Consider the following 20,156-nt stretch of genomic DNA (forward strand, 5'->3'; position numbering starts at 1 on the left):
TCATTTTGGTTCCCCTTGTTGTCTATTTGATTTTGAAATGTTTATTTAATTTTCAAATGAATGGTTGTATATTCTTTAGGGGCAGCTGAATTCATTATATTTGTATACTTTAGCCAGTAAAATCCCATTAATACATGTTAATACTATTTGCACATATATGTATCGACATATATATTTATACATTCTTTAGATACATATTTACCATATATATCACTAATTATTTTATTGAAAAAATATATTAAAAAGTTAAATGGTGATGGCACAGAAGTTATAACATGGGTTTCCACAGACAACAGGAACATGTATTGATCTAAAAGGGAAATGGGATCTGCAGTGCATTAAAGAAATGGGGTTTGACCTGATATATGTGTGGATATTTATGTAAGATGTGATGTTAATAAAATTGACCTTGATCTCTCTAGTAGTGTCACATTAGTCAAGAATACAGCCCTTTGCTTTCAAACATTGCTAAAAATTGTAAAACGCATTTGAACTTGTTAATACTTAATGTTGATATTGTAGCATTACTTTATATGAAAAATAAAAATCACCTACACATGCAGCAGGTGATACGTCAGGGCAGGGTGCAGGTCAGACCTGCCCCGCTTCGCGATCGTGGTGGCAGTGGTACGGGGCAGACAGACGATGGGGGAAACCCTGTGCCAAGGCAGCACTGGTCAGTGGGATGCCGCACAGCACGTTTTAGGCTGTGTCGTTGTTCTCCCATTTTCCAAGGTGCAGTGAGGAGCTTTGTGTCCTTGCCATACCCTCTAAGCCAAAAAGATATCAAGTGTTAGAGTGTCTGTTCTCTGGGGATGTTTGCTAATAAAGCACTCTCCAGCTGGCTGCCAATGACTGATTTTTAAAAATAACTGAAACATAGGAGGTTACAGAATCCATTAACCCCAGGACGTGTTATTATCCCCAGAACAACAAACATTTTTATGAGCTGAATTACAGCTTTGACAACAATATATTTTAGAAAATAATGAATTGGGCCCTAAAAGTCATGAAGCTGGCTTAGAAGTCATAGATTTTTTTTCTCAGCAGGTCTTAGTTTTGTGGGGTTTTTTATATTCTTCTGATGTCTAATTTTTGACAATTTTTAAGTTTTCAAAAAGTACTGGATTTTTTTTCCCCCTACTGAAACGTGGCTCCAGAGCTGGGGCTTTAAGGAAGCCAGTAAATATTGCAAGATGAAAACATGCCACAGTCTTCTAAATCCTGATTTAATGATTAAGACAGTAGAAATTAAACGTAAGTTTCTGATACAGACACAGCATCTAAGAAAACTGCAAGATTAGAGTCCCCTGAGTATAATCAGGAGATGCTTTGTTTGGATGCTTCATCCTCTTTCACCGCTGAAAGCACTGTCAGGAAGATGAAACTTCTACATTCTGGCAGTCAATGACAAGGCAACTTGTGCTGGTACATCTCATCTAGCAGACGTCTGTCACCTTGACTGACCAACCATTCTGGTTCTCTCAGACTGCCACAGCTTTAAAAGGGAAACCGGGACTGGTGCCATTTAAATTACAGACTCTGAAACCTTCAGCCCGATGTTGCACTCTGCAGCAAAGGCACTGAACGTGCGTCACAGGCCAGGCGTGCCGTCAGCCAGGTGCGCAGGCTGTGGAGAGGCGGTTCCTTTTGTCCTCCTGGGAAATACCTACAGCTAGCAGCTAATCTCCATAACACTTTCCAGCACCTGATTTTGCTGAAATCTAAAGCTGCCAGTTTTTAGGGGCTTTCTCTTGGTACCCAGGACTTCAGTCATGCTTTCATAACTAAGCCTAATACACCTTCATGGCTGACAAGGGCCAAAAATTATTTATCAGCTTTAAGTTAGGTGATTTACCACATCAAGACTGTAGCTGTTATCTTGTGTTTGAGCTCACGGTCTCTAAATCTGGAAAAAATATGGGATACTGCTATAGAACACTGACATTCAAAGTGGCACGGTTTGCAACAAACAGCAAGTGTTGCCTTCACTTCTGGCTTTAGGGGTTGCCAGGAATCCAGCATGCTTACAGGAAGATTTTCAGCTGTGCTGTGATAACCAGCCCAGGTGCAATTTGATTTTTAATGCACCTTTACCTCACCCATGGGGAAGGATGTCCATCCAGTAGGATGGGTGTGTGTTTTCTCTGGAGCTATGTAATGAAGCCTGGTTTTACTCCTCCTCTTCTTGCAGGAATGCAGACTCACACTTGCAGTTGTGGTCCAAGTGGGATACCCCAGCCCACAGATGGCTAGACAGGTACGACACTGGCTTCTGCATACCCGGTTAACATACTCTGTGCCTGAAAGTTGAAATACTGCTGCTGGAAAATCAATAATATTAATCATCATCGTCATCTTTTTTGAAGGATTAACTTGCTATGGGTATGTCTGTCTCTCTGTCTCCTGTATGGCTCTGAAAGTTTGGCTGTCTTGAAATTTAACTCGGAGGCATTGTAATTAAACCTTGACATTTGAAGTAATTAATGAGCAAGCTTTACATTTTAGCATAGTCTCAAAGGAACAGCAGGGTGCTGACAGAAATGAAATAACTTTGTTAATTTAAAAGTGTCAACGTTTCTGTAAGCATGTGGTTTGTACTGCTGGGAACAAGCTCTTCAGAAATAGCACCATAGCCCCAGTAATCTAAATCTTGGCACTTCTCTAAAGAGGGATCGAGGAGGGGAGTCCCACTGCAGGAAACTGAGGGCAGGAGTTAGTATTCCCCATCAGGGAATACATCTTGCATCACCGGCTCTGCTCCTTCACCCCAAAATCTTGGGAAGGTCCAGGAAGCCCAAGCTGTCAGCATCTCCAGGAGCTGTCTAGGAAGGAGCCAGATTCCAAACCACTGCTTAATATTTCAGCTGGAAACTGGATCTTATTTGCATATATAAATAGCCAGAATACATTTCTTTCCATTAGTGCCTCTGGGAGGCTGTTCATCGTCACATGCAGATTCAGAAAGGTACAGAATGATCATGTGTTTTAGCCCAAAAGCCTCCAGGAGAGAGACACAGTCACCTGTCATGCAGTGACAGCCTGCGAGTGGGTACACAAGTCAGGATTGCTGCCATTTTACTGCTGGAGCAGTGTTGAAAAGGCAGCAGTGTAAATACCGAGCCTTTTAAGTGAAGAGGTCAAGACTGGCACCATCTGTGATACTCTGATGATGACTCACTCCCTACAAAGTCACAAGCATTTTATGGAGAACCCTTGTGTCAAGCTCTTGGTGATAAGAGCTTTTGCTGAGCTTAAAAAAGTAGTTCATAAAATCAGGCTCCTTCCAATAAATTGGAAGCCAAATAAATGGCCTCAGATATTTTCATGGCATCCAATAAGTACTCAGCACTCATGAAAACCAGAAGCAAATTGCTTGTTTTCAGTGCCCTCAGTATGGACAAAGAGCCTAACTTAAGAAGTCAATTTTTTAAGTTCTTCTCCTGTATTAATAGATTTCTGATGTGTGCAGAGTAAAAGATGCAGAGGAGGGCTTAAAACGGATCCTGTATCAAAGCACATGGGTCTGGGCAGCGTGTGAAGGTTTAGACTTCATTTCAGGCAGCAGTTCAGAGCAGCCTCCTCCCTAGCTCCATCACTCAATGCTGAGGTCTTAGAAATGAACCGCATTTCCACAAGTTACCTAAGCTGTTGTGCAAGATGCTCCCCTCACTCGTTTGTGTGTGCATTTGGAGCAACTCCTTTGGCTTTGGCGGGCTGATTGATATAAACCGCGTTATCTTGCTCTGTGCAATTAATCCTGATGTTAATGACTAGCAGTGCACTGGGAACAATTTTTCAAGCTTCTTCCCATTTTTCTGTGCTCTGTAAACAGACACGTCTACAAGCCATTACTGCATCATGGTTATGACAAGTGGCAGGCCTGGCTGGCTGCATTCCTTCTCTCTGCATGTTTCTGCAAGGTAGGTCACAGTAGCAGCCATCCCAGTCATAGCCATGACCTCTCGTTCACATAAACTCATAGCTTTATGTGAAGCAGCTAAGATTCTGAGATTTGCTCTAGTTGCCTACAGATCCCAACCTAAGCTGGGTGCCATGTGCTGAGACGGCACCTAGACCAAATGAATAAGGTTTGGGGTTGTGAGTTAGCTACCAAATGGTTTTAAATACTGATGTGAGTTCTAGTGAGAGGAGCCATGTTGCAAAATAACACTCAAGCTTCATGGACTGATTAGATTAGCACTCCAGCATTCTTGCATTAGCAGTGCTGAGTGGCCAGGTCCCCACTGCATTAGTAGCTTGAGTGCTTGCAGTTCTTGACCTTCCGCCCATGCTGACAATCTGCTAGCTTGCGTTCAAAGTAAGCTTTGGATTAAGCTAGAAATTTCAATGGTTAGAGGAGAGACCTTTAGCTGACCTTTGAAGAAAATTTTTAGTTTCCCAGGACCTAGGAAACAGTGGCTGGGAAACAGCATGGGGTCAGTTAAAAGGTAAGTATGCCTGGAGGAAAGTGGCACTGCAGCAATTCACCAAATGTGCATAGGCTGTGCCAGACTGTGCCTCCCACTGCAAAGGATCCAGTACCCAACGGGCAGAGTTGTTTGTAAAAGTATCTGTGCACCGCATCTTGGCCCTGGCCAGCTTTCTGTCACAGGCCATTAAGTATGACCCTGTTCTGCCATGCAAGCCATTGCATTAGTCATTGGATGCTCTATCAGTCATTCATGTCTTCCGGCATCCTGCACCTTCACAGGTGGTAGAACAGCCCAGTTCCCACAGGGATTAGGGGTATGTCACACAAGAAAATTTAGGGAGCTCTCATATCTTCGCATCGATGAGGCAGGATGAAGGCAGAAACTGGAAGAGCCATTGGTCTGCATGGCATCGTCTCCTCCTAGGACAGAAGAATTTGTAGCACAGATTACACCATCACTTAAACCAAGAACATTGCTTTTTGACTTCCAGCTATTGCTCTGGGAAAGCCCTGGGAAGCCAGTGGTGCCCCAGTCCAAGGCAGGGACTGGAGTGTTAGAGACTTTTCTTTGTATACTCCTGATCCTTGCTGTTTAGAGGAAACTGATGGGACCATCAGAAAAACAGATGAACAAAGCTGAAAAAATCATACTGAGGACAGGCGTCCTGGCTGGCCAGCTCAGTTTTACTTCACTCAGTGGGAACAGTGCCATAGACCAGTGGCCTGGCAGAAGCTGTGTATCTCAAGGCTTTCTTTCCCCTTTTGAATTCCTTTTAACTTAAGTTTCACTCCAATATGAAGAAAACCTGTCAATGAAGTCCCACTAGTATTGGGTCCTTCATGCTCGCTCAACTACGCCTCACTGCTGTTGTACAGAGCCAATACAAGACATGATCGCACAGGACAGTGCATGTCAGACTCTTGATCTTGCCTTTTCCAGTATCTCATTGCCATCTCACTGAGTATGTTCCGGTTTGGGATGTTTACTGCTATGCCATCTCAGGTATGGGAAGATTGACATTAAAATGAGGAATCTGCCAGCAAACATAAATCTATCAGGGCACTGATCACAGAGCTCTTGCTACTGTTATTTTAATGATATTTAACAATTAAAGCACAAAGGTGGTAGTTTTAGGCTGGTAGTTAAATTTATCGATTTTGATTTTCTGACATGAATAAAACAGGCAAGACTGCAGAGGATCGGTTTCAGGATGGAGTGCTCCCTGGCAGCATAATTCCTGCTGTGTCGCAAAGAGCATCCTTCATTTCTTTCTCAAAAACCAGCCAAACGTCCAGCATCCCTTGTTTGTAAATCCATCAGGAAGGCACTCCTCATTCTCTGGAGGCTTTACCTAACATGTAGAGCCACTGGAGTGTTGAGAAACCGTAAATCAGATCTTTGAGCCATTTGTACCTGAACTTCCAGTCTCAGCAAGTGAGACCAGAGCTGGAGGCGTTTCATAACCAGCCCAGTGAGGGTGGACTAGGTCACCCGATCCGCAATGAGCCTGCCACTAATTTGAAAGCTTTTGAGCATTGTCTGGGGGCAGATATCCTCAGTGTAACGATCTGTCAAACAGCAATGATTTCTGAGTGCAAAACCTGTGGCCATCTGTAATCCTTCCCATCTAATCTCTTCCAGCCTTTAAAAATAATTTCCATTCCCACGATGCCTGTACATTTGGTAGCTCTTGGCTCTGTGGGATGGGAAAGACCCCTTCTTTCTTCTTTTTGTGCTAGCCTGGTAAGATTTTAGCATTAATGGGGGTTTTAATTGTTTTATTATGAAGCACACAGACAGAGCCCCTTGGCAAGGGCACCCTTTAGAAATAAATTGAGTCATCATCCTTATAATAGAAAAGCTAATTCAGTATGGATCTGTCCTCCAGTTAAAGGCATGCACATCCCTTAGGGAATGGTATTACTGACTGACCAGACTTCTGCTAGTAACTGCTGTTTGCTTTTCCTGACCGATCTCACTGTCCTGCCAGTGGAAATGGCTTTTTGATGGCTGCTACAGTAACATGCTCATGTGGGATCAGCCTTGTCCTGGGCCCTCCTCTAACAGTGCTGCTGTACTTCCAGGACTACTACATCATCCACTGCTAGAAGGACTCAGCTTGGAGACTGTTTGTCCTCTGACCTGCCCACAACCTAGTTGCTCTCTACTTTCTGCCTTAATTTCTACACAAAACATAGCTGGCAGTACAACCCCAGGTTTGAAGTGCCCTTATCCTTAGTATGGAAGAATCTACCAGAGCTATAAAACTCCTATCTGGCTACAGAAAGAAAAATAAAGAATTGCAGGTTGGTGTCTGTCCATAGTGAAGGTAAGGGAGTGGAGCAGAGTTGTGAGAGCTGCAAGGATCTGTGTCTTGGTCACTTCTCATGTGTAGGTGGCTGAAGGGTGGCTGATACCCAATCTGGCGTAAAGCCTCCCAGTGAAACATTAGCCCACTGACATGTGTAAGCAAATCTGAGCCAGCAAGGTGGGTTTATGCTGGATCATCTCTTTGCACCGTTGTTATAACATTGAACAAAGGCCTCCTCAGACACTTGGCTTTCTTAATACCTTCCCTCTCTTTTTATTTGCTGTCCTCTGTTCTTATTGGGAGGGTGGGATTTCACGTGGGATGGGACTGGAAGGGATTTTAAGGGTCCACTGATTCCAGTGTCCTTCAAAAGGTATTGAGCCAATTCACAAAATGTCTCTTTGGTCACTTGGTGCCCTCTCCATCACCAGGCTGCTCCATGCAAACTCTGGCCAAATGGCTCCACTGAGTTGCTACAGCCCACGCACCAGGGCACTGTGGGTCATGCCAGGGAACAGCACTCTGCCACAGCTGCTGCAGGCAACACCCTCAGTGGTCTCCATGTGTGCTTTGATAAAAAAGCAAGGTTCCCATCCAGAGATGTATTCAAGCCATGGAGCTGGCTAAGTAAGCCATGCAGCAGAACTCCCGTGCAATAGCTCTACTTGCCTGGAGTCATTCACTACTGGCCGCACAGTCCCAGGCCACCTTCTCTGAGAATGGCAAACACCATTGTCTCTGAGTGTTAGATAGGTTTGCTCACATGTGCTCACTATCTGCTGAAATGAATTCAACCAAGAGGAACATGCTGGTGGCCTCATTCTGCCAAGCGTGCTGGTACCCGACCCATCCAGGCCATACATGCCTTCGCCATGGGAGCCTCCGTTGCAGCTGCTGCCTCCAGCACAGAACCAAAACCGTCAATTGTGGCACTGGCAAGATTTGTGTCCAAGGCAAGATTTGAACCACCTGTGAGTAACCCTGTAAGCCATGAAGGCGCCAGTGGCCAAAAGCTGTTTTCTCACAGAGTTCCTCGGCAAAGACAAGGTGCATCGTTCCTGCTGGGCACCCAGCCAGAAGGGTGGTCACCAGAACCCCGGAGTCAGGACCTTAGTGCAAAGGCCAGCAGCAACGGGAGGAGTGTGATCTGGAAACACAAAAGGAGAAGCACAGAATGCCAAGGAGATGACTTAAGACACATGTCATTGTGCAACAGGGAACTGGGCTTGGGGAAGGAAGCAGCACTTGATTCTCAAACATGTCACTGTGCTTTGGTAACGCAAGCTTTAATCAAAGCCTTTGCACTGGCGGTGTTGCAAGTACTACACAGCATTTGTTTTTCTAGGTGGTAAACTGAGTGAATGTACCTCAAAGGCTGCGAAAGTCATGCTGTACAGACTGGTTTGGCTCGGTTGGTGTTTTACTGTGGTCAATAGATTTTTATCAGATGCTTTTACTTGTTAAATTTTCCTTGGTAGTAGGAGCAATCCAGCAAATAATATTAATGATGGAGCACCAGGAGACACGCAGCCAAGGAGATCACTTTTTTGGCTGGATCCCCTTCTGCACAAGGGAGGCTTTGTACAAGCTCACAGAAGTGCCGTGTTCAGCTTGCTGTGGGCAGAGCTGGAGGCAGGCTTCAGGCTTTGTCTCTGTGCAGAGTCAGGTCAGCTTCATTAACCATGGGGCTTAAAACTCATTAGTTCTGAGTTGTGGCCAGGCTGCTGGGAGGCTGTGCTTCCTCACAAGAGGTACCTGTCCCCCAGCAGGGATGGTAGGGAGGCAGCTGGTCCTTTGGGCAAAAGAAGAGGCTTGGGCTGGCCTCGGAGAGCATCCCATGCCACCCAAGAGAGCTGCCGTGGAGGTCATGCTTCGTTGGCAATGCTGACCTTCTCTGACACCTGCAAAATGGGACAGGACTGGTCTCACCAAGATGGCTGACCCACAGCCTGTGGGTCAAGGACATGGGCTGGTCATGCTTCCACCAGCACCTGGTCTCATGCAGGTTGTCTTTGACCCCTGTGGGTCCAGATAAGATGAAATAAGTCAAGTCGTGCTCACAGTGAGTCAGGTGCCAGGCACCTCTGGCTCAGGCAGTGTCACTGTCAGGTGCCAGCATCACCTTTGGAAACATTCTGTTTGCAGCAACACCAACATCATGGTGGAACAGCACAGCCGGTGAGCGGGGACCAGCCTCAGAGTGCCACCTCCATGGGGAGGGCAGGGTGAAACCAACCTCTCGGAGATGTTTTCCTGGCTCTTGCAGGGTTAAGTAGCCCCTTTTGGCAAAAATCAACTACAGATGGGCCTTGGGATCATCAGCTGCCTCCCAGCTGATTCCCACAGCATTTCAAACACAACATCACAAGACTCAGGGATAATACACACCCTTCTCAGTGGGACAGATAAGCACTAACAGAGTTATTGCAGGAACATAGAGTACTGAATTTCCTATGTGCAGGATTGGCTATATCGAGGGAGGAGAAGACAACCATGAAAAAAAATCCAAGGTTTCCCTGGGATGCCCCTGTCTTAAACATGCCATAGCGTGGACCCTGCCCTTGCTGCATATAATAAACCCTGCATTTAATAAACGTGTATTCACATGCTGGGAAGAAATCAGTTCAGCTGACGCTGCCCTAGTCCGTATGCAGGTTTAAACAAGCGCTCAAACCTGGATTTCCCTCCAGCCTTCTCCCAGCACTGTTTCCCTTCCCCTTGGCTGTCCTTATCCCCAGTATTGCAGAGGGCATCCAAGGGGTTGGTCTGGGCTTGTGCATCCACAGCCACCACACGCCTTGCCAGGGAGAAGAGCGATCCAGGGATAATCTGCTGGGAGCGTGCCAGCCCTCCAGGAGCCCTGGTGCCTATGCTTTCTGCTTCTCACCTGCTCCTTTCACCCATGGCTATTAATTAGTGCATACAAGGGGTACTGTAATTTTTCTTTCCCAACATTTTTCTCATCCTTGATGGAAAGAAGGGGTTTTCATATTCCTCTTACCATCCCACCTTCTCTGTCCTGCTCTTCAAAGGCACACTTGGCCTTTCATGAGCTGGGAAGAGACTTCTTGTCCCCACCGGCACCGCTCCATGGGAAAGCCCAGTGCAGGCAGCTGTAGCTTGGTGGTGCCTCTGTAACAGCTCCTGCTACCCTCCAGGTTCCCTAACCAACACCCCCATGCACTTTGGGGTCCTTCAGTTTTTTATAAATCCCTTTAAGCAGCACCAGAGCTCCTCCTGCATCCTGCTGCCCTTGCTTCTGCCTGCAAGTGGGGCCAGGATGGGCAGAGACCCCTGTGGGCACACAGAAAGGAAGCTCCTGGGCAGGACAGGCTGTCCCAGGGAGAAACCATCCATCAGTGCCCATGGCAGGAGGACCTGTGCCTCAGAGTTCCTTTTTGTGCAGGCAGATGTGCTGCAAGAGCCTCCAACAGCCTGCTCCACCATGCAGGAAGGCCAGCAGGGTCCTGCGAGCCACCCCAGCGACGGTGAGCTTACAGAGAGGCTTGTGCCTGCATCCTGCTGCCCGGGCGCTGTGGCAGCATCGGAGTGCCAAGCAGGGGCAGCAGCACAGGGGGTGGCAGGGTCTCTGCAGGGCCGTGATGGAGCAGGCAGAATGCAGTAGGATGAGGCCTGTGGAGAGAGGGTGGGAGCCAGGGAGCTGGGAATGTGCCCACTCAGTCTCCCTGTGTCCCTGCCCGCTGCCAGGGTTCTTGGGACGTGCAGCGCCCACATACCAGGGTGAGAAACTGGCCCAGCACGCTCAGCACAGGCACAACAAACCCCTCCAGGCCGACTGCCAGCTGGCACCCAGCACGCCATCTCCCCCTCTCCCCACAGGCGGGCAGAGAAGGGGGCCCCTGGCTCCCCGGCCCCAGCTCTTTGTCCGGCTGGGGCAGTGCAAAGCCTCATGCTGCTGTGTCTCTGTGCCACCCCAGCGTCAGGTGAGAGAGGTGGTGTGATCTGACCCTCGTGCACCGCACACCGTGCCACTGGCTCAGCCCCGTGGGTGAGCAAGCATGGGTGATGCTGGCATCAGTCCCAGGCGAGGTCAAAGCTCCGGACAGCTGCAGCAAGGGGCAAGGGGGCATCAGAGAGAAGAGGGGAGCGGTAGGAAAGCATAGGTCCAGGCACACCCAGCAACATGCCCCTTGTTTCCCTGCAGCCTGCGGGATCCAGGCCAGCCCGTTCCCCTGGAGATCAGTGCAGGAGTTTGCAGCCACAGACCAGTTCCCATGGGTGGTCGCACTGCAGGACATGCAGCGCAACCTCCTCGCCTTCAGCTCCATCCTGAACAAGCACTGGATCCTCAGCACCGCATCCAGCCTGCAGAGCAGGTCCGTGCCCTGTGAGGGGCCCTGCATCACCCTGGGCAAGGCTTGGGAATCATCAGGGAATAACAGCACCTCAATTGTCTCAGGAGGTTCTTGTCGCTGCCCAGCAGCTGGGCAAGCATCCTTTGGTCAGAGTGGGGGCAGGCAGAGTTTGTCCCAGGCTTTTCGTTGTACCCAGTCCCCTCTGTCCACCCCCCGCAGGCAGCAGGTGCTGGCCTTGGTTGGGCTGAGAGACATGAAGAGGTGATGGGAGGACCAGCCCCAGTATTCAATCAGCTCTGTCATCGCCCATGAGGACTTCGATGAGGTGATGCTCTACAATATCGTTCTGCTCAGGACAGCCGCACTGATGGAGTTCAGCAGCATCATTCAGCCCATCTGCTGCCCCCACGGGAGCCTCCCTGCCTCAGACCTCATGAACTGCTGGGTCTCGGGCTGGATCCATCCCACCGCAGGTAACCCCTGGCTCCTGCAGCAAAGAGGTCCCTCCAGCAGGGCAGAGAGCCGCCTTCCCGGTCCCTCCTGCCAAGAGCCCCAATGGGAGGAAGGAGAACAGGGCTTGTCCTGGGAGGAAGAAGCACCCATTGGTCAACCATCCCTGTTTTTTGGAGGCCAGGGGCTGCCCAGAGCCACAGGCTCATGGTGGTCCCTCGGCCAGGCAGGGGAAAGTGCTGCAGCAACTTCCTGAGGAAGCTCTCTGTGGTGGACATGGATCCCTGCCCACTGAAAAGGATTGCTGCAACCGCATGCTGCAGCCACAGGGACACTGACAAAGTAGCAGGCTGTTTGGTGGGGGACACAGAGCACCAACCCAGACCAGGCAGACATTTAGCCAAACCGCCTCCTCCCTGTTCTGCTCATCCCCAACTCCAGGCTGGGGGAGCAGCCAAAACACTTGTTGGGCTTCTCCTGCTCAGTTCTTACAGGAAAAGATCCCTTCTGCACAGCTTGCAAATAGCAGGCGTGGGAGACTGAATGTGTGATACCCATCTCTGCATCAGCTGCAGGGTGAGCATCTCCCTGCAGGCCTGTGGGTGCTGCTCCCAGTCCCTGGACCTCTCCCACTGCTGGGGCCTCCAAGGGCCTTTGATGTGGCCAGGGTCAAAGATGCTTGGGAGGCAAAACCAAGAGGGGTTCCTTGTGGTACATACCAAAGGATCAGGCGTAGGGCTGAGCTGATGCGGGCATGGGCAGCCACAGAGGGCGATGCTGGTCACTTTGTCTGGGGCACACAGGAACATCATCAGCCCAAAGGCAGCCAGAGCCCTGAATTGGTGATGCTTTGATGCCAGTGATGATAAAGGACCAAACTGCTGTGATCTGCCCTCCTCTCAGCCAGGTGAAGGCCACAGCCACCGAGAGCAATGGCAGGAGGGACACTGCTGAGACACAACCCTGCCTTTTTTGTCTCTCAAAAGGGTGATGCCAGCAACCCCATCATGTGCCAGATTAGAGAGACTGAGAAATGGGTCCTGAAAGGCATTCTCAGTGAAAGCAGCATGAGCTGCTACAGACCATTCCTGTACACCCCAGTGTCCTACTACAGCCACTGGATCTTGGCCACCACAGAGAGGACAGGACCTCCTGCATTCCCCACGTTAGTCAGGGTGCGAGCTGATCTGCAGGCTCCACCCAAAGCCTGGGAAGAGGCTTTCAGATCAGTAGTGAGGATATTTCAGGAAGTTGGTTGCAACCCCAGAAGGGAAAAACAGACCTGAACTCATCTGCGGCTGGGCCATCTGAGATGATTTACGACTCCTGCAGTGGGAAAACACTTCCCATCTCCAAGGGACACTTACACTTGCCCCAGGTGCTTGGGAAAGGGGTATCTGCTCCTTTCTTGCTGTTTTGTTTCTTTAGGTAAATGAAGTATGCTTTTGCGATCAGAAAGCCTGCTTGGTTCATGCATGCCACATTGAAATGATTTGCTCTATATGCTCACACTGTTCCGCTCTCTTCTATTGTCAGTGCACACTTGGAGATGTTGAACTCCCACATATCCCAGGGAACTCCCTCTGGTTCCTCCTGCATTAAGTGATCACCAGGGCTTGCGCAGAAAGAAAGGACAGTTCCTGTGAACATGTCAGATTTGATCACCAGGGAATAACTGCTGGTGGTGAGGGAGGGAGAGGGGAGCACCCAGAGCACAGCTAGCTGACCTAGCAGGGCCTGCGGAGGGGCCAGGCAGCAGGGCCTGGTGGAAGCCAGCACATGCTGGGACAGACCGAAGAGATGGCCTCACAACAGAGCCATGGGTTTCTTTATCATTTCATGCAGAAGTGGTTTCATCTCACTGCAGCTTGCAGGGTGCTACATTTACCCACTTGACAGTAAACTTCCCCACAGGGTTGGCTCCTTCTGCAGCTTCCACTGCCCGCCTTGCAGCATCAGACAAGCCTAGTGCTGGTTACCAGACATCTTGACCTGGTTCCATGCTCTGCGGTAGCTTTGCAAGGACATCTGCAAGAGGAGAAAGGAGAAGGCCTTAATAGGTTCAGACAGCAGTGATATGTTGTGGAGAAAGCTGCAAGGCTGGAATCTAGCCTGGCCTGAGCTGCTGTATTGCTTGCCCCTTCATCCCCGCCCTGCTCCCACCTGAGATTGGTGCTCACTGTGGCATGCTGAGGAGAGCTCCTGCAGGTCTACACCAACTTTGGTTTCTCCCTGGAATGCCACAGGAAGCCTGGAGACCCCACACAACAGCACTGTATAGAAACCTACAGCCCCTTGCATGGCAGCAGTGGTGTTGGACATGCCCTGCCACAGAGGGGCCAGCAAAGAAAACAGGTTTATAGCCTCACTTTTATCCCAGGGACAACTACAGGTTCCTCCTTTAGCCCCTTGAGCCCTTGCTGCTCTCCAGCTCCCAGAGGCTGGCAGGACTCTGGGCACTGCTGCACAGACAGCATGCAAGTCAGAGCCTGGGTCTCCTGGTCAAGGGGAGCAGCTGGGTGAGAAGGGATCTGCTTGCGCAAAGACAGGCCTGCAGGCAGGCTGCCCACCAGCTCTGGGATAGCTCTGGGATAGCGACAGCCAGGCACCTATTTCTGAACTAACAGCACTGGTACTAATGGGTCAAGCCCAAATCCACACAGCTCTGACCTCTGAGAAAGGCTGGACCACATAAACCCTGTCCATTGCAGACTGGGGTGCTGGGGAGCTAAGTGCTAGCCAGGCACAAGCTCAGAGCCTTCCCTGTCCCAGCCACAACTAAGCCCATCTCTGCTTGAGGACGAGCAGGGTGTCAAGGTACAGGACCTCACTATCCATCCCATCCATCCTAGCCACTTCTCTCCCCACACTGCTGTGCACACAGGGCAGGGATACAGACATGTTCTGCTACCTCCACGTTTTGACTATGCTCCTCTGTGTTATCTCTCCATCTCCTCCCAGGCTGCAGGAGTTGGGGCAGGAGAAGAGTCAAAGATATTCTTGCAACTTTGCCATGCACTCATGTTTGGGTCTTGGCCAGCCTTTCCTTATCAGGGAGGAGTCAAGATGCAAGTGAGTAAGAAATGTTTGAGATCATCAAAGAGGACTACAAACACTGGGGAGCCATCGGGGCACTGGAAAAGGCCAGTGCAGGTTACACATGCAGAGCTGGAAACATATCAGGCTGCCATACATCCCCTTCTCCTTACATGCATGACAGGTTTCACTATAGCAACAGCCCGACGGTGCTTCCTGTCAAATGACAAGCTGTGTCCTTGCCTTGGCTTCCCCTCTGAGCTCAGTCATTAAAATTCAGCCTCCGTCCTCGTCCTCGGGGTAGGGAGCGATCGCTGCTCTGTAAACAGGAAGAGCCTCTGGCTCTGCCAGGCACCGGTGAAACTGCCGTGTGAGAACTCTCGCACGGCTTCCTGGCCGGTCAGGAGCGAGCACTCTGGTCCCCAGGGTGGCTGCAGGTGGGCAGGCACAGATGTGGCTCCACTGGGACCCAGAGCCCGGCTGGCACACATCCAGGCTCCTGCACACCCAGCCCAGTCTTGCTCACCTCAGCAACTGCCACCTTCCTCTCCCAAGCCTTGAGGCTGTTTTCGAGGTCAGTGACAGCCGCCTTCTTCTGCACGTAAGTCAGCACAGGGGGGACGCCGTAGTCTGAGAGCTGCTTCCGCAGCTTCCAATTCACACTCTCAGCTTTGGCTCGTTGCTGCCGGAGGAATAGGACACAAGGCAAGGAGATCCCAAGGAAATGTCCCTCTGCCAGCTGGCAGCCCATCCTCCAGGGAAGCAGGCAGGAAGGATAAAATCAAATCCTGACACTTCTGGGGGTAGCAGTGGGATGCATCCACCAATCCCTTCATCCCTGCTAGGCAGCACTGCTAGGGAGCCCCCTGAACTCACTTCCCAAAGCTGTGGTGTCCCTGCCAGGCTGTGTGTCCCCAGACTGGCATGACAGCAGTGGCACTTCTCCCTGGGGAGGACACGGCTGATGAAGAGTTCAAGGAAACAGAATTTCAGGAAGCCAGTGGCAGGTCCCTGTGGAGCCAGGGCCAAAATCCACAACGTGACCTGTTCTGCAAACCCACCTGTGCACTGGCAGGAGCCCCAAGACTTGCTCAGACCCAGAAAGGCACACAGGTATCCAGGTCATTGCCAGGCCTCGAATGGGCATCAGTATCCAACATACCACAAAAAGTACCTCGAGTCCTCCCAAGTGAAGTCTCAGGGCCTCCCAAATTGCTCTCTTACCTCCTCCACCAGAGCAGCTTCTCTTTCAATTTTCTCCAGCAGCTCCTTCCTCTGGGAGATGTCTTTCATCAGAGACGTGGACGTTTCCATGGCGTCCTGCAGCTTCCTCTGGAACATGAGAGCAGGACAGCATCAGTGGGCACAATGGCAGCTCCCAGCCACCTGCAAAGCCACCCCCTTACTCCTCCAGTTTGGTCTCAGCTGGTGGTACGGGAGCTCTGCTCCCAAGGGAGCTCTGCGGCACCACTCATCCCCTGCAGAAGGCAGCGTTATGCCCTGGTCACACAGTTACTGCTTCATTATGTCCTCTGTGTCTCACTGCAGCACAGCCCATGGCACAGCAGCTGGTGTTTAGGACTGACCCAGACAGAATGGCTGATTGGAGAGAAGCAAATACACCCAGCTGAGAAGCACTTTTCACTGATAAGAGCAGCGACTCAGAGTGACAGCTACAGCTCATGACATCTTTTCAAATGTCACAGGTTATGTAAAAAATGTATTTTCCTGTGCAAGTAAGCACCAAAGCTCCTTCCTACTGGAATTTTCCCCTGGGGTGTAAAATAATCATGCTGCAGAGCATGAAATCCATCTTCAGGCTGCACCCAAACATGAATAAGGGCATTGCTACTTTTGGTGTGTTGGGCAAACCTCCCAACCAAACTGCTAAGTCAGTAGGAAGGCAGAGAGGTTGTTCAGCATCCCCTGACTGAGAAAGGAACGGATGCAAGAGCTGTTAATCAGCTTGTGTATGACCCTCGGGAAAAGAAGAAAGGCAAAACAGAGGTGCTGGGAGGTTCACTCACTTTATAGAAATTGAGGACTTGGACAGTCTTCCCTGAGGTCAGTTTTAGGTGCAGCAGCTCCTGGTTCTTCTCATTAATCTTCTCCTGGTACTGGGCATTTCTAACCTGCAGCTGCTGCAAGCGGACCTCATGGAGTGTCTCTCCCATTTGCTCCTTCTGCAAACCCAAAGGAACCAGAGCTGTAGGTTGCTGACCAAAGCTGCATCCTAAGTAAGGGAGCTTTGCTCTGTGGGGAAAGCAGACCTAAAGAACAGGGTCTTCAGCCTGGCTGCAAACCTGGGGCTCGGGGAGAAATGCAAGACACAGCATGCCACTGAGCCTGTGCTCTGTGTCCTAGCTTAGAGGGTCCAAGCAGTGCATACAGGTCCCCTCTGGCAAGGCTCCCGCCATGCCAACAGCAGCCAGTCCCCAGGGAACTACTCTGATCCACCATACACCTTTTCCAGGGCACAAAGGGCACAAAGAGATCTGCCAGCTGCCACTCTGGTAGACTTCTGGTCTCATGTCATGCACACAGGCATGTGCCGGGTCTGAACCTGGGCAGACAACAATGCCCTTTGACAAAGGCAGCAAGGGCAGAAGCAAAGGAGGAAGTGGAGGAGGAGGAGGGCCACGCATCTCTACACAGAGCAGGCCCTGCATCTGCACTGGGCTGTACTCTTTTTGTTCTTCTAGGGGCCATCTAGTCCCTACTTCTACTCAACTGCCGCACCCACCTGCCTGAGCTGCTGCTGCAGCTTCTTCTTGTAGCCCTTGAGCAAATAATTTTTTAAGCGCAACTTCTCTCTCAGCAGATCCTAAAGAAAGACAGCAGATTATAGTGGAACAGCAGAGCCTGGGAGGAGAAAAAGCACCCAGACCTCACTCCTTATGGTGTGGTTCTCGTTCATCTCATGCGCACTGCAGCATTCACTGCTGGCTTAGAAAGGAGCCCAGCAAGAAACACTGCTCAGCATCAGCCTGCCCCAAATGTGGGGTCATGGCTGTGCACTTTCCCAAGCTCCGCTAAGGGCCTTGCATCATCTGTGCTCACAGCTGTGCTGCAGCTCAGCAGCCTGATGAGCACCTGGGCTAGTCACCGACTGACAAGTGTGACAAGGGCTGTCCAAGACTTGCTAAGATGGTCTGAAAATGTGATATAGGCCACATAGGAGTATGGGAACTAGGATTTTCCCTAACCAACATACTTGTCAGATGACAGACCAGCCTCAAAATTTGCCATGATGCACTGACCCTCTGGCAGTTCTTTTCCTCCATGTATCTCAGGAGCTTCTCAGAAGCTATGATACTCCCTTTCTTGCTGGAGATGGTGCTGATGATGTCTTTCTCAAAGTCACTGATGGCTTTCTTAACATCAGTCCACCAAACATCTGCTTCTTCAATGACTGCCTGTAGAAATAAAGTCACATAACTGTCAAGAGGTGCTAACTTCCCTTATTCAAACAGCTTTAGGAACAGATAACACCAGAAAGGACCAGGCATGCTCTCTGCTGGTGTTACTAGCACTTCTCCTGTGGGAGCACTGAGTTTCACCCTGTGCAGCTCGGGGCACAGGGTGCAGGCTCACACAGTACTGCTACTTCACTGACTCAAAAAAGAACAAGAAAAAAATCTCTCACGTGCCTGAGCTTCAACATCTGTCACTCCATCCTGACCTACAAACATTGCCAGTCTGACTAAGCCAACACAAGACAAATTACCACCCTTTGTTTACTGCATATGCCCTGCGGCCATACAAGAGGGACGGGCTGCCTGCTTCACCTCTCCTGGCCACTGCAGGCAACATCAGTGGTCTGAACCGAATGCAGAGGTCTCTCCTTCCCCAAAAGCTCCTGAGCATCTTGGGTAGGAGGAGGTCTTGGCAGCACAGGGCAGAGATGGTGATACAGCCTCAAGGAGCCTGCAGCAGGAACACAGTCTCGGAGACTTGGAGCACACTCTGAAGAAATCCCAGAGACAGCAGAAAGACAGACCCCGGAGGGGACTGCATGGGGCCCAGCCAAATCAGGAAGCTTCTGGGAGCTGCTAGAATGAAAAAACATGTCTGGCACAAAAAGGCACACCTCCAAGAAGCTGACAAAAAGGAGTTTTTTCTTTCGAGTGTTGACTTCTTCATCTCACACAGCAGATCTGAGCTTCTCTACCTAAAAATCTTCCCCTCGCCTGTATTATTGTTAGCTCCTGCCATAAGAAGATCCGTCTTTAGAGACTGGGCACCTCTGATCTCTGTTGGTGTACTTGCCTTCAAGAAAGGGGTGAGGTGAGAGGACAGTTCTGGCTCCCACTCTGAACTCAGGACCACTCACAGCAATGCTCTGCTATGAACAGCCCACACCAAGCAAGTCTGTCTCACTGCCTGAGGGATGACATGTTCAAAGAGGTATGGAAAGTAACAAGACTGTTTGACACCCTGGTGATCGTAGAGGTCCTGGAGAGCCATACCTCAAGGTTCTGCAAGGTCTGCTCTGAGTCCTCCTTCATCCTCTGAATCTCATCCTTCATCTCAGTCAGCTCCCGCTCAGCCAGCTCACATTTCTGCTCCACTGTGAGGCCTACAAAATAGTCTGTCGCACCATGCAACTTGGATTTGTACCTGCCACGTGTCTGCAACAACCAAGGAACAATGCAGATGCCATTAGAAAGCCAGCAGTGGCTAACTGTTGCTGCACTTCCTTGTATTCAAAAAGAAAATAATCTCAATGATCATGTTAGAGGGATTCCAGCTTACAGCAAGGACAGGGAGGCCTCTCCAGAGCAGAGGTAACTCAGGGCCACACCTGGGCTGACCCTATCTGTCCTCTCATCTGCCCACAAAACCCTCCTACGCAAGCACTTTCAGTTCAATTCAACAGGCAAATCCAGGGCTAGAGGTTAAAGCCAATGTGAGAGCTTCATGTGGGCAAGTGAAACACCTCTTCACAGAGAAGATGCTAATTGTTGTGCAGGACAGATGGGGTCTCCTACTGCTGCCTGGGTCAGACACCCTGAGGAGCTGAGCGTACTGCAGCGTGGGCAGGCTGGAGTATGCTCTTGGAAGAACTGACACCACACGGGAGCAATTCCCAGTTGCTGTGGGGACAGAGCAAGGCAGGCACTGCTTTGCAGAGGGCAAGTGCCCACCTGGCCAAAGGCAAAGTTTCTAAGGGCTTAGTCTGGGACTAACCAGAAACTGGCTGCTTTGGACTCAGGCAGACGCTAAAACCCAGTGCAGGACACTGGCTGAAAGGAGCTCCACTGCAAAGGGTCTAGAGCTTCTGTTCACTGCGTCTCTGGTGAAAAGGCAACATTCTGGCCAGGAGGTAAAAATCTCCTCCCAAAGCCTGTGCATGGCTCCAGTGAGAAGGAAGGGAGCAGCACGCACTCAGCAGAGGTACCCGAGTGTGGATGTGCACAAGTCTGAGCCCATGTGAACTTCCCCAGGAGGGAGGAGAGGAGCCGAGGAGTCCTGGCACAGGCCTGGCATGGCCATGGGCAAGTCTCCTGCTTTCTTGGCACCAGCCTCCCTATTTGTTTAACTTCTACTTCAAATCATGCTTGGGGGGGGGGGGGGGGGGGGGGGCTACCGCTCGCCGATCACGCC

At 50.3% G+C, this 20,156-nt stretch overlaps 2 protein-coding genes across 2 annotated transcripts in view; one reads left to right on the top strand and one right to left on the bottom strand.

Annotated features, from left to right (window-relative positions):
* The first annotated feature begins 10,192 nt into the window (after positions 1–10,192).
* PRSS54 (protease, serine, 54) lies at positions 10,193–13,115 on the top strand. The gene is made up of 4 exons (XM_010585169.1): positions 10,193–10,235; positions 10,913–11,124; positions 12,500–12,688; positions 13,050–13,115. Exons 1-4 carry the CDS (start codon positions 10,193–10,195, stop codon positions 13,113–13,115), a joined length of 510 nt encoding a protein of 169 aa, XP_010583471.1.
* Positions 13,116–13,478: 363 nt separating this feature from the next.
* CCDC113 (coiled-coil domain containing 113) overlaps positions 13,479–20,156 on the bottom strand; it is a 9,008-nt gene continuing 2,330 nt past the window's right edge. Inside the window, exons 3-9 of the mRNA XM_010585170.1 lie at positions 19,019–19,180; positions 17,810–17,965; positions 17,293–17,373; positions 16,577–16,732; positions 15,774–15,881; positions 15,076–15,231; positions 13,479–13,541 (exon numbers count right to left, since the gene is read on the bottom strand). Coding sequence (XP_010583472.1) covers positions 13,479–13,541; positions 15,076–15,231; positions 15,774–15,881; positions 16,577–16,732; positions 17,293–17,373; positions 17,810–17,965; positions 19,019–19,180 — 882 coding nt within the window. The remainder of the gene's footprint in view (positions 13,542–15,075; positions 15,232–15,773; positions 15,882–16,576; positions 16,733–17,292; positions 17,374–17,809; positions 17,966–19,018; positions 19,181–20,156) is intronic.

The sequence above is a fragment of the Haliaeetus leucocephalus genome, unplaced genomic scaffold (genome assembly GCF_000737465.1).
Source record: "Haliaeetus leucocephalus isolate CR32 unplaced genomic scaffold, Haliaeetus_leucocephalus-4.0 Scaffold92, whole genome shotgun sequence".
NCBI lineage: Eukaryota > Metazoa > Chordata > Aves > Accipitriformes > Accipitridae > Haliaeetus > Haliaeetus leucocephalus.